We start from the raw sequence: 14,526 nt of genomic DNA on the forward strand, positions 1-14,526 counted from the left end.
CTCTATTTGGGAGGATATGGCTAATATAAATCCTACAGAGAGGTGGTTACTGCTTTGAGAGAGAGTAAAAACACACATGCTCCATTCATTGAAAAGAAATGGGTGATGAATTACTTCAAAAATAATGCCCGTTTTCTTAATTCCGTTAGTACCTTTTGTTTTTCTTATCCTAAAATGAAAGAGGGTTCAAAAGAAGAAAGACCAAGTAAGTCAAAGGTTCAGATAAACAGTAGTCCCAAGGACCTTAGCAAAGTGACATTAACCCTTTAATGGCCAGCTAAGGTTTTCAAGACCAGAATGCTAGGTATCTGGCCTGTGGGACAGCTAATATCCTGATAATAATAGCAAGGATACCAAACAGTACTTATTATGCAGTAAAACTTATCAAAATGCACTTTCATTTAATCCTTACAACAAATCTAACGAAATAGGTGCCATTATTATCTCCATTGTAAGGACGTGGAAACTGAGCCACAGAGAGCTTAAGTAAATTCCCCAAATTAAGCAGCTAGTAAGTGGCAGAACCATGACTCAAAGCAAGGCACTCTGGCTCCAATCTCTCTGGAACCCTGATGCTGTGCTGCCTCTCCTACAGAGACCTCTATGTATACTAGATGACAAGTTGGGAATCCACATGCACATATTTAGAATAATCTACCAGAAAAGCTTCTTTTGTTAAGAAATAAAATCCAGGCCTAAATCAAAAAAAAAAAAAAAAAAAAAACCCAAATCCACTGTCATTGAACTGATTCCGACTCATAGCGACCCTATAGGATGGGACGGAACTGCCCAATAGTGTTTCCAAGGCTGTAATCTTTATGGAAGTAGACTGCCACATCTTTCTCCCGAGGAGGGGCTGGTGGGTTCAAACCACTGACCTTTCGATTAGCAGCCAAGCGCTTAACCACTGCGCCACCAGGGCTCTTTGCTAAATATAACACATACTCCAAATAAATTACAGCCAACCTCTGTTTTCAAGATGGTAGACTTATTGTGCACATTTACCTCCCCTCGTTCCTCAAATCCCACTGATACGATACAGCATTTTGAAGAAAATGAATAAATCATTATGGGGTACGGGAACAGGAAAGAACTGAATCAATGAGAAAACAGCAGAATAATTACAACTAGAAACAGGTATAAAAGAAGACTACTCTTTAAGCAGGTAAGAACCATTCTTTCTGATGAAACAAAATATAGCAGAAGTGAAATCTTTGAGTTAAAAGCATATGGACTGGGGTTCTGGGGTGAACACCAGGATGATTTGTTAAAAGATGGCCTATAGCATTAATACTTAGGAACAGCTCTCTAAATAGGAAAGTTATCTCCAAGAATCAGCCTTGGGGCCAGAAAGAGTAGCGGAGTAGAGTCTACGCCTTCCCAACAAATACACACCTCCACCCAGGATTGCAATACAGCAAAGTGCTCATACCTACAGTGAAACCTCCCTTGTGGCAATTGCGGGGACCCCAGCTTGTTCCTCACCCTCACCTTCTAGACTCTGAGCTGCCTGCTTGTGAGTACACCCAGTCCACTAACCTGCACAGCCCTGTAGGGAGCCCTTGCAATTAGAGAAGAGGCTTATTCCTGAAAAGCATTATAGTATTACAAAACTTTTGAGGAAACCTAGTCTAATTAACCTAATCCTGTATTTATAAATATGCATGGATATAATCAAAGATCAAAACAGCATACAAATCAGAGAACTAAGATGAAAGGAAACATGTCAAAGTGAACAGAAAATTCTGACACTGGAATTATAACAAATTCTCAGTTATGTCCACCAGTGGGGGATTGGAGGCACAAGAACCCCAAGCTATTTGCAACTGGCAAGGAAAATGTTTTCTGATTTCTATTACAGATTTACCGCCAAAAAAACAAATTCTACATAGATTGCTATTAAAATGAACTTTTATTCTCTAAGGATATGTACACTGAGACCTAAACTTTAGCTCTGGGCCAAGTCCAATAGTCTATATGACCCTAGGCAAAGCACCACTTTTCCAGCTAAATTTTCCTATATGTTAAATGGGGATATTTTTTGTGCCATCTGTCTCAAAGAGACGGTTTAACAATCAAAAGATAAAAAGTACACCTAAACTTTTTTTTTTTTTTTTTTTTAAAAAGTAAAAAGCAGTATATAAATGCAAGGCAATGCTGTTAACTAAAGACAGGCTGATACTGGCGAAGGGACAGAATCCAGGCTTGGCTGAAAAGTTGCTATGGACAGTTCATATAGGGTCAAAGTGGTCATACCTCTAGAATATTTCCTAAGATGGGTCACTTCATAACCAGTTGTTTCAGACTAGTTTTGGTAGTTAAGAATGATGCCATAGTATTCCTTCAGGAGGAAGCTAAGGAAAAGGCCTTTGCATCTGCCAGCTTATTCAAAACAACATTCAGGGAAGTCTACGGAATCTGGAGTAAGAATCGCTGAATAAACAATGGTGGGACTTGAAGTGTTAAATCCAGGGAACCTAGGAAACACTGCCAGCGGTTCAGTCATCTGAGGGCACTGCTCACCGAGATCACCCGAAAGACAACTTGAAGCAATCACAGTCCGGCTTGTGTCAGAGACTGGAGACACGGATGTCTGAACGGAACAGGCCTCCCTGACAACCAGGTTTAGCTATTTACTAAATATACAATATATTTATCAAACAACCACTGTGTTCCAAATGTTGGACCATGCTACTTCCAGGACTAACAAGCCCAGACTATACTTAAAAGGGACAGAAAGTGGTACAACCGAGATTGTGAGGAGTCATGATAAACTAGAATGATTTGATACCAAGTACATTAAAATGATATGCCTAAAAATCATGTGATAAAAGAAAAAAATAGATTTTCCATAGTGCTTTTCAAATTGAGGTTTTAATAGGGTTCTTCATACATATTATGAAATTCTTTGCTAAAATTTGCTTTACATGAAAAGGGATAGGAGACACGGCAACCAACTATCGAGAACTTGCTTGGATTCTGACTCAAATAAATCTACAACAAAAAGTAAATTTATGAACCTGGGAAAATCTGAATACTAGGCTAGATATTCGATGTTATTATGGTATGATAATGGTATTAGGTTATGAAAATTAAAAAAAAAAAAAGAACAAAATAAAAGTGGTGGTCTTTATTTTTCAGAAATATATACTAAAGTATTGATTGATGAAATATTATAATGTCTAAGATTTATATTAAAATAACGTGGGAAAGTAGGTAGGGGTATAGATGAAGAAGACTGGCCTCGTGTTGACAGCTGTTGATGCTGGGTGCTGGATTCATAGATGTTAATTATACTATTTTCTCTGCTTGTACATGTATTTGAAAATTTCCACAATAAAAAAAAACCACTTTAAGTGTATTAGTCAAAGGTGACTCACTCTTACCTCTGCTAGAATCTTTGACTACAATGTCAGAGATCTCAAACAGTTTCAGAGGAAGGGGCATCTTCCGATTCGCTGCTATTGTCTTTAGGAGGCCGGGAAGAAGGGTAGTGCGCGCCACCTGCAGGAGGAGACGTGAAATTGCACTGACCAAACAGGAACCAAACAGATTCCCTTGGTTAAAGACAAAGCCTTGACTTCACAGGAAGGTATTTTTGGAAAATGCAATGCCTGAAATACCCAAGTCATCTTTAATTTTCAATTCTAGGACACTAAAATAACTGAAAAGACTCTGGCTTCCAAACTTACAAAATGAAAAATCAGAAATTTGATTAAAAATAAGTGAACAAGACGCTACAATTCTGCTTTGACTCAACCCCTACAAGTACACCAGCATGACCAACCAGACCACACCCCGCAACTACCCAGGGTCCCTCTGAGATGATGGCAACATACCTAAGCCATCCCAGGACCCCAGGGCCCAAGTATGGAGTGGCTGAAGAACCTGTGAGTTCCTCTGCTGATAGGGAGGAGGGAGGCCCCCCTCCCCCTGTGGCCCCCAATAAAAATGTGAAAACAAAACAAAAACAAAGTGAGCAACCAATATTATAACTTAACTATGATTTTTATTCTCTAGAATAAGTGATTTTATTATCATTTTTAAAATTAAAGTTAACTTTTAAGATTTCAAATACATAAACTTTTATATACTGCCTCATTCCACTAAGTAGTTGCAGTAATTACAAGAAATACAAACATTTATATGTATTAAATACGAATTAAGCACATTTTTAAAACTCAGGACCAGGGAAAATGTACATGCAATGAAATACTAGGACAATGAGGAAAAACAGAACATGTAGGCCCTAAAAGTATCGTAACAGCTACTGCAGGTCAGGCTGTGACTATACAGTGAAACCCATGAGAGCTGGAACTCAGTGGGACTGCTTTGTTTTTCTGGGTCTCGAAAGTTTTCCGCCTTTGACGGGGTGTTTGCCACTTGTCTGTCACTCTCTGTTAAGAAAGAATCCTATCTCCTAAATACCCAGTGAGTTTTCCTTCTCTGACAGGTTTCCAGCTTATACAGGTTTGGCTTTTGCAGGTTTTACTGTATATATATTTGTCAGCTGTTTAGTAGCCAAGACAAGCAGGAAAACATGTATAGTCATTTCATTCTTATTATTCATGAGAACCACAATCTTAGTTCTAAAAAAAATGAAAAAGCAAAGCTTCTCTGCTTTTGCTTGAAATAAATTTCTCACTTTAAGCTATATGAGATATTAGCTTCCAACACGTTAGGTTACCAGAAGAGTTTTATGAGATGGTATGCCCATCGGTAAGAGTCTGGGCTCTGCAGTCAGACTCCCTAGCCCAAACACTGGACACTAGTACAAGTCACCTTTATCTTTTGCCAAGACCGTTGCACAAGCTTCTTAAATTGGTTTCTCTGCTTCTATTCCTGCCACCGTATGGCCTATTTTCCGTATAGAGTAGTCCTTTAAGTCCCAAGTCAAGATCATTTAACTCCCCTGCTCAAAAATCTCCAACAAGATTTCATCAAACTTTGAATAAAATCCGTGCCCTACATGGGGCCGGATCTGACCTGGCCCTGCCCCCTCTCCAACCTCATCTGCTGCTGCTCCCCATGGCTTGCAGTGCTCCAGCCACGCTAACTGCTGTGCTGGTCCGCAAGCAGGTTTCTGTCTTGGGCCTCTGCACTCGCTCATCCCCCTGCCTTGTATATTCTCTCTTTAGATTCCCACATGGCTATCTCACTTCCTTCAAGTGTCTGTTCAAATGCTCCCTCCTAGAGAAGCCTGCCTAGGCCACCCTAACTTAAACAGTGGCCCCTCCTAGATCCTGCACAAGTAATAATAAGCTCCCAAAAGGATACGATAGATGGTGTGCTAAGAGAAGAAGAAAACCCTTTCATATCACATTCATACTAGCAGCAAGCTATATTAGTCTTCAACTCAGTGCTTTCTTAAATACTACTCGTTTTCCCAGCTGGGGACAAGAAATGACCCAAGTGCCCAAACCATTCACAGAAACACAACTGCAGTGAAGCAGCTTCTAGGAATGTAGATGAATAAAGTGAAGATATACATAGAAAACTTTTCACTCCCCTATCGTAGTGCGTCCCTGACTCTGGTCCCTGACAATGGCCACTTTCACCGACACACTACTTGTACTTTGTTTACTATGATTACTTAAATCACTTAATTTTTTAATTTAGATACATTTATTTTAAAAGGAAACTATCACTACCTACATGGAAATCATGTCCTCATGCCATAAAATAAATAGAATACAAATAGAACCATATCATCAAATTCTAAGTGGATACTACTACCTGCTATTTGATTTGTTAAAACAGAGCATCAATAAATGTTAGAGAGGTATTTAAAGAGATAATAGCATCAAACTGAAACATTCACCTTGACATATCTAGAATATGAAAGGGAGATTGAAAAGGGAATACTTCATAACTCTATTTTTAGTGGATGTGTTTAAACCAATCCAATCAGTACTCAGTAGCTGTGAATAAACTAGAACTAATGTCCACCCTTTTTAAAGAAACCCTCTGAGCCCAATAGGATAGTGTTTTCCAACAAGAGAAACGTATTCCACTAAAGGTACAGAAAGATGATTTTATATCGCATCCAGACTTGCTTGGCATTAAAAATCCCACCTAAGAAAGTTTACTTTACTAGGGTATGAATAAGCTATTTTTGTAGATAATTTTTCTTAGTTTTTTCAGTTTATTTTATAGATAAGTCTTATTTGCTCATTTTAAAATCTACAGCAATACAAAAAATTAAATCTGAATCTGATCAAGCTTCTAGATCTAACTCCCAATTTATCAGAAATACAGGTGATTACTAGAATGCATTCAGCAAAATCCTAAATGTGGGAAACTCTATAGGACAAATGAGCTAGCTTCTTCAACCAACAGATTGAATAGAAAAGAGAGAAAGAGAGATAGATGGATAGAAAAGCAACCTGTAGATTAAAAGAGACGTAAGAAGCACATCAATCAACTTAAATGTACAAACTTCATTTAGATCCTGGTTTAAACAAACTGTAAAAATATTTGAGACAATTGGGAAAATCTGAACAATGACTGAATATTTGAAGATATTAAGGAACACAACTGTTAATTTGGGGGGGATAATAACATACAGTGATTTTATTTATAATAATTATAATATTACACATATTTTAGCTAACTAACAGTTCTCTTATCTTGTCCATTCTTAACATAGCTACTATTAGAAAATAACCCAAAGTTAAGAATTATGCGGAAGGAGAAAGAATGGGCTTAGACAATACATAACCTGAGTTATAAGCCCAGAACAACTTTACATTATTTTAACCATAAATAAATATAAATCTGTTAGCCACATTAGTAATGGTAGGCTGTTTATCTGTTGATAAAGCCTGGATAAAATACAGAATATGTCAAGTCTAAAAGACATACTCTCTTTCATTTCTAATGTATTTTATGCAGAAATATTGATTCTTAAAAGTGTGCTAAGCCACAGCTATTTATAGTGCCACTTGATGGGTTTCTGTTTGTTTTCTTCCCACTTACACAAAATAGGTAAGACAGGATGTAAATCCTAAAGAACATAACAGTTACCATATCTTAAGATACCTATCAAACTTGATTAATGCAACTGGGAGAAAAAGGGAAATTTGGAATAAACTCAGATAAAAATCCATTGAGATTTACTGAAAATCACTGTATCCAAATGAATTTACATATCTCTTTTTAAGATCATCATGGGCATCTTTTAAAAGCAGTAGAAAAGTTAGTGACCTCAAAAAACATGAAAACTCATTATCACAATTCTTCCAAAACCAGTTAAAGGACTCTTCGAAGTTCTGATACTGAATGTAGAGGAAGAACTCATGTACTTGATGCATATTATTACCAATTAGTTATTTAATTAGTATAGTTCTAACTTACCACATTAGTAGGTAGTTCTACAGATTTACTAGGTTTAACATTTACTATTAAATTATCATTTTCATTAAAATATTTCTAAACTCTACATGAAACTGCCGATAAACTAGGAAATTACAATGAAAGACAAAGATAGCATAGTCGAGAACTTCATGGGGGTACTGAGAACAGGTTTTGATTGGTTTATTACAAACGAGTAGAAAAGAGATGAAATTTGAAAATAATAGTTAAAAATAATCAATTATGAAATGAAAAGTTCAGACAAAAGAGACTGGGCCATTTATGAGGATTAAAAAAAGAAGAAGAAAAAATATTGGGCTAGATAGCACAAAGCAAGTAGGAACCAACTAATAAAGTTAGCCAAAAGAAAAAAAAAGTTTTAAGAATTTTTGCCAGCAAAGCATATAAGAACCTACTACAAACTTACCCGAGATGAGACTATAAAAAGCTTGTAAGATTTTCTCATTTGAGGTATAAATAACTGAAGAACCTTTTCATAACTCATGTGTTGCTTCTTGATTTTTACCTAAATTCGTATCTACTTAAAATTCTCACCTGAAATTCAGCTGTTTTAGGATTACTTATGTGCACTGCCTTTGTTGCAGAGATATCCAAACCAAGTTTATCAGCAATATCTTCTTGGGAGCACTAAGAAGTACACATAAAATAGATCAATATGGAAAAGCAATGGCTAAATTTAATACAAAAATTATTTAATGCTGCAAGTCAACTTATGATGCTCTTGTAGCAATGCGCATTCTCTACGTAAGTCAGTAAGTGTAAGAATAACCATACATCAATTAATTTCAGGCCCATAGCAGATGCAATTTAACATTAATTAATAGTTCTCTTATCAGAACTTCTAGCCACGATTCAGAGCTAAAGTGAATTTTCACATGGAGATGGTGGTATAACCTGTGCTTCCAGTCTAATCTCCTACAGACTCCCTACCCATTCCTTAAGTCTTATACATTTCCATGTCTTTACCTGAAATGCCCTCCCAGCCCCACTTGCAGCCATCCCAGAAACCAGTGTGGTAGGCAGAAGTTAGCCCTGGTGGTACAATGGATAAGCAACTGGCGGTTCAAACTCATCTAGCCACCCCTCGGGAGAAAAGGCATGGCGATCTGCTCCTGTAAAGGTTACAGCCTAGGAAACCCCATGGGGCACTTCTACTCTGTCTTATAGGGTTGGTATGAGTCAGAATCCACTCGACGGCAAGCAACTACAACAGGCAGGAGTTATACAAATAAAACTCACTATTGGATACATCATGTCCAATAAATGAGATGGAATGATACAAGTAATGTGCCTAGCACAGAGTAAACACTCGATAAATATTAACGATGATGATGACTAACAAATCATTACTAAGAATGAACAACGATTACACACTTTAATGTTAACTTTCTGGAAAAGAATTTAAAACTTAAACATGAAAACTAATGTGCCATCATATTACTGTACTATTTTCTAACATTAGGCAACACTACTCATTGCATTGTTCTACAAATGGTCTTCAAGGACTAACTGACCTGTTATTTCACTTAGAAAAAAGGACAGTGTAGAACAAGTGAAATGGTGAAGAGTAATCACTTCCTGCCAGTTGTAGTGACTCTCGCCATGCCCTCTCAGGAAAGATCCTGAAGCCACATCCAGGCTGAGCAGAAGGGAGCACTGGTATCTGTGATGGCTGCAGAGAATGGTGTGGGGACAGGCCTGTGGGGACAAGCACTTGTAAAGCACGGGGAGTTTTTGTAACAAGATTTAGATATGATGTGACCATGTAATTAGGACATGCAACTTACATCATGCAACTCATTCTCAAACAGACCTAGCACTGTCTGTGTAAAAAAAAAAAAGCTCCACAGACACATGGCTACACAGCTAGGTATCTGAGTAATCCTGTGCTTTATCACAAGAGTGGGCAATAAGGTACAGTGATAAGAAGCAGTCTAAATCAAGGTAACCTTAAGTGGCAGTAGCTAAGTATATCAGGAAGGTACATTTTTTAAATGCTATTTAGGTTTTTATTTTAAAGTGTTAGATAAAAATATAGCAAGTAAATGGAGCCCATAATTTTTACAGATATTATTGCTTATAATAAGGCCAAAGTAGGTATTTCGTATTAAAAGTGAATTAATTTAAAAGAAAATATTATAACCAGTATGTAGATACAGCAAAAGTTATAATGATGAGATGTGAATTACTGATATTTGGGAAATCAAAAACTAGGTTTTAGAAAAAGAAGGGGTATTACTCTAGTGCAAAGCTAGGTGCACCTGTACATACCATCTGTGTACCCAGGGTTGATAACTTTCTAAACACCTTTAATGTTGAAATTCCTAGAGGAGAACTCTTCTTATGAATCTGAAACTCTCTAGCATCCCACTTCTTTCCCCCTAGTGGAATGGTGTTTTAAAGTGACTTTTGACAGCACTGTTTCCAACAGCCCTAGTATGGCAGCTCAATCACAGGCCTTGGACGCAGACAGGCCTAGGCTTGAATGCCTGGTCCACAGCTGACTGGCTGTGTGGCCTGGGATGAGTTAACACAGGAATGCCTGCTTCACAGGGCTGGACTGTGGAGAAATGGGACTATGTACACAGAGCCCTTGGGGTGGGGTAAACACTCTGCAGAACACCCACAAGTCTGGAGTCAGAGTATGTGCTCCACTCAGGGAAAATACACACCAAACTTTTCACAGCAGTTAATTCTGTTGAGGAAAATAGGATTTGAAGTGGAGGGGGGGCAATTCCATGGTTTATTCTACATAGCTCTGTAAAGTCTGAATCTTTTCCAATGAGAAAGTATTCCTATGCCATTTATATAATTTTCAAAAAATAAAAATAAACTTCTCTGCTATATTTTGCATTTCATTTTACATGAACTCACTGACGCTCATGTCTCTTTCTCTCTCTATATATATGTATATATACGTAGAAGAAATACAACCAGAATGCTCCTTATAAGTGAGGATGGCAAGACTTCAGCTCACTTACTTTGGACACATCAGGAAAGATCAATTGCTAGAAAAGGACATCATAGTTGGTAAAGTGGAGGGTCAGTGAAGGCAACGGAGGTTCTCAGTGACATAAACTGACACAGTGGCCGGAATGATGGACTCAAACATAGCAACGATCATGAAGATTGTGCAGGACCAGGCAATGTTTTGTTCTGCTACATATAAGGTCACTATGTATTAGCGCTAACTTGACAGCACCTTACAATAACATATACATATATGTATATGCATAAACATACACACATATATATGTATGTGTATATGTGTGTATATACATATATATATGAATGACATGGTTCTATAGACCCAGCATACACAGTATGGGACGATGGAAAAGCACCTAGGAATCAAAGGTCAGGATTCTGGTCACAGTTCTGCTGTCTGTGTAAAACTTGTTAGGTACATATCCTCTCGAGGCCTCAGGCTTCCTCATCAGTACAATGCCTGGCATACAACTGATGCTCAACAAATGCTGTTGGGTGAATAACTGCTCAACCAGAAAAATGAAAGTGCTGAACTAGAAGATCACTAAGGTCCTTCCAATGTTAACGTCCTACGAACTAGAGATGCTCAAGAAAGTGCCGTGAGAGAGGCTGTATCTCCTTACTATCCTCCGTGGTATTCACTCCCACTACCACCTCCCGTGAATACTCTAAAAGGGTGAGAATTTTAGGGCTGGGGTTGAGAAAAAGAGGTGGCCTTTTTTGTTTTTGTGTGTGTGTGTGTGTTTTGCCCTGGACTGTTAAGCTGAAACTTATTTGAATACCCAAGAACTATACTGTAGGCATCACAGAAATGCTCAGCAAGAGAGAAAAGAGAATTACAAATTGCATACACATTTTATTCTTTCAAATGGTCAGTCTGGTGGCGGAGGGGAGCTTCCATCTGATTTTGTAATAAAAGTCATTTCCTGATTTAGGCTTTTTATGTCAGCTTTTCAACTCAAAGCAAATGTTTGTGAACATGTTCAAAGACAAAGAAATAAGTTTAATGTGAACAGTCCACAAGCCCTTAACCAGGGCAGCATCTAGTGGGCACGGCCATAACCAAGTTAAGACCAAAAATTTCTAACTTAATAAACTTGGTTCTGAAATTCATCAGGAACCCTCAATACTTACATGAAACTATAAAATATGTTGCCATCGGTCACTTAAGTCACTTTTTCTAGTCCTTCATATTTTTCTGTGACTGAAAAAAGGAACCTTCGACATTTATTTACCAGATATGGTATAATATCAAATAACAAAGTTATTCTTCTAGAACCTGGAAATTTTAGTTGTCTAGATTTTATAAATTCACATAAGGAATCATAGAATAATAATTCAGAGATTTAGAGTAAACACTCAGCTGAGCAGAAAAAGCACATAAGACATACCAGAGCAAAGGTAAGCCCCTCAGTGAATCCAGCTGCCGCCATGTCGTGTCTTAAAAGTTCTGTGAGCTTATTAAGAGGAAACTAAAAAAAAAAGTGTTCATTTTATTTCCCTCAATAAAATTTCCTTTTTTTTAATAAAGAGATTTAGACAGAACACGTCATTAAAGAGAAAACGACTGCCTCCAACCTTTCTAATGTACTGTTATTACCACCATCTCACCACCTCCTCCCCACGCATCATCCCACTACTCGTACAGATGCACAAATCCCCTCTCCTCACCTCTCCCACACACGTCTGCCTTCAACCCAAGTTCAGAAAATGAATCCCCTAGTTAGAGATTCTAAAGGGCTCCAAGCTTGAAACCTTTCTTTCTTCAAAGAACTAGTCATCAGTGGTTTTCAACTTACTCTAATCAATTGGGCATCTCTTTTGTACCCTCCCAACTGCAAATGCCTCTCGTGGTAGAGCATGTCAAAATACTGTTTAATCCCTCTGTTCTGCTTTTCTCGAAGGCTTCTTGGCACTCTATAATCAGTTTCTAACAATAAGAAGTGTTTATTTAAGGGTGCAATCTTACTTGACTAGCTATGGTGTATGTTTTCGGGAGACTCATCTGAATGTTGTTATATCCATAAGCAATGGCGGCATCTTCTACAATATCACAGGCGTGGATAATGTCAGCTCTGGTTGGAGGGATTTCAATCTCTATCTGATTCCCATTGCCTATGACTTCTGACTTTAAATACATCCTGGTCAGAAGTTTTGCAAGATTTTCTGGAGTTTCTCTGAAATAGGAATGTACAAAACATAAGCTTCATCAGATTATTTAAAACATGTTAATATTTTGCTTTAAAATATGCTACCACCTAAAATAGTAGCCTTTCTTTTCTGATTTCCATTAGACCCTAGACATCCAAACAGCTGATGTTCCATCATCACTTAATTTACTCTGAAGGGGTAGGAAAACCCTCTTCTAAGCATTCTTTCAGGAAAGATTAAATACTCTCGTGGGTACTTCATTCTTGAGTTCTTTCAACAATAAATAAGTGAAGTTTTCAAAGCATACCTTATTCCAATTTTTTTGTTAATTAGATCAGCTCTCACCATCTCCTTTCGGTAAGCAAGTTCCTTAAAGAGAAAAAGAAGAGTTTGAGAAGCTTAAATTCAGGGCTTTGAATTGGTTCCTTCCAGTTCGACGCCCTGCTGAGAGTTTGCAATTCCACCCTAGATATACTGAATCAGAATCTACATTTTAACAATATCTCCAGGTGATTCTTATGTACAATAAATTTTGAGAACCAAAAATGTAGATTCTAACTCAGTATATCTGGGGTGGATATGCAAATTCTCAGCAGAGGGTCCAACTGGAAGGAACAGTTTGAAGCCCTGCTTAAGTCATTCCCCATCAGATACAGCTATGGACTCTAATTTTCTTGCTGTTGTTGAATTTCATCACCCTCCCAAGAGATTTTCATTACAGCCAGAGATTGGAAATAAACTTGGTGTTTCAAAACATTATTATGGAGGAACAAATTCACTACATTAGATTCATATCTGAACATTTTATTTGCTAGACAATTCACACTGCCTGGAACTAATATAAAACACCAAACATTTTTTTCTTTTATATGATCAATCACCACTCCCTATAGTGAAATACTGACACATTACATCATTTCTAAGATGTTTATAAATCCTGCTAAAGATTTTCCATTTCACCTCATGTAAGCAAGTATATGTGAGCAAGAAAGAATAGTTCAAGTGTCACAATGTACTGTCCGTCACACTAAGTCAACAAGCGTAGTGAAGATATTATCTTTCTTATCAGTTCCCAGGTTGGGGACTATAGTCTACATTCCATGCGTGACATACACTTGAGCACTGGGCTTGCTCTCTTGCTCTTGCTGCTATATCACCATGTAAAGCACATGGATGGATGGATGGGTGGGTGGATGGATGGATGAGTAGATACACAGACAGATAGAAAGAATACCCACACTCTACAGCCATTATTATTATACTTATTGTTCTCATAATCACCATCAGTAAGCAACTTCTTAAATACTTACTGGAAAGGTATGTGATTTTCCATTAGGAAAAACTACCTCAGCTGCTTCAACCCTGAAAAAGAAAAGCCAGAAATAAAGGACTTTAGGAAAACCCGTTGCAATTAGGTCGATTCTGACTCACAGCGACCCTACAGGACAGAGTAGCACTGTCCTATAGGGTTTCCAAGGAGCGGTTGGCGGATTTGAATTGTCAACCTTTTGATTAACAGCCAACCTCTTAACCACCGTGCCACCAGGGCTCCACTTAGAAAAAAAGGGCTGTAAATTCTAGAAATATGTATAGTTAACAAATCTTTCACTTGATCTACAACTGTAGCTTTAACACATTCAATCTATTCACATTCAAACAGTGCTGTTGGATTAATCTTTCTGTATACAATATTACTCTCCTATTCCATCTTCACTGGCTCCCTGTGGCTTTAGGCAGCACCCACTTGGTAAGTTTATTTCCCAGTACTCCAAAGCATGCATCCTATATATGGACTCCTTGCCAATATTGATGTACACATTCTAGGCGTTACCAGGGTGGTTTGTTACACAATGAACAGTAACTGACGGAACCACTAAAATGCATATCAATAATAAAAAAAAAAAAGATACTGCCCATACAATTTCAGTCAAGCTTTCTACAGATATATATTTATTTTTAATTATAATTAATACTCTAGAATAAACTAGAATGCCAGCACACAGTAAGGGACAC

At 37.6% G+C, this 14,526-nt stretch overlaps 1 protein-coding gene across 1 annotated transcript in view; it reads right to left on the reverse strand.

The window, feature by feature from the left end:
* The window catches only part of FARSB (phenylalanyl-tRNA synthetase subunit beta), a 58,045-nt gene that overhangs the window by 26,222 nt on the left and 17,297 nt on the right, over positions 1-14,526 (reverse strand). The window contains exons 10-15 of the mRNA XM_004376362.2: positions 13,824-13,875; positions 12,821-12,882; positions 12,332-12,539; positions 11,754-11,834; positions 7,909-8,001; positions 3,387-3,504 (exon numbers count right to left, since the gene is read on the reverse strand). Coding sequence (XP_004376419.1) covers positions 3,387-3,504; positions 7,909-8,001; positions 11,754-11,834; positions 12,332-12,539; positions 12,821-12,882; positions 13,824-13,875 — 614 coding nt within the window. The remainder of the gene's footprint in view (positions 1-3,386; positions 3,505-7,908; positions 8,002-11,753; positions 11,835-12,331; positions 12,540-12,820; positions 12,883-13,823; positions 13,876-14,526) is intronic.

This window comes from Trichechus manatus, unplaced genomic scaffold (assembly GCF_000243295.1).
Source record: "Trichechus manatus latirostris isolate Lorelei unplaced genomic scaffold, TriManLat1.0 scaffold00041, whole genome shotgun sequence".
NCBI classification, from domain to species: Eukaryota; Metazoa; Chordata; class Mammalia; order Sirenia; family Trichechidae; genus Trichechus; species Trichechus manatus.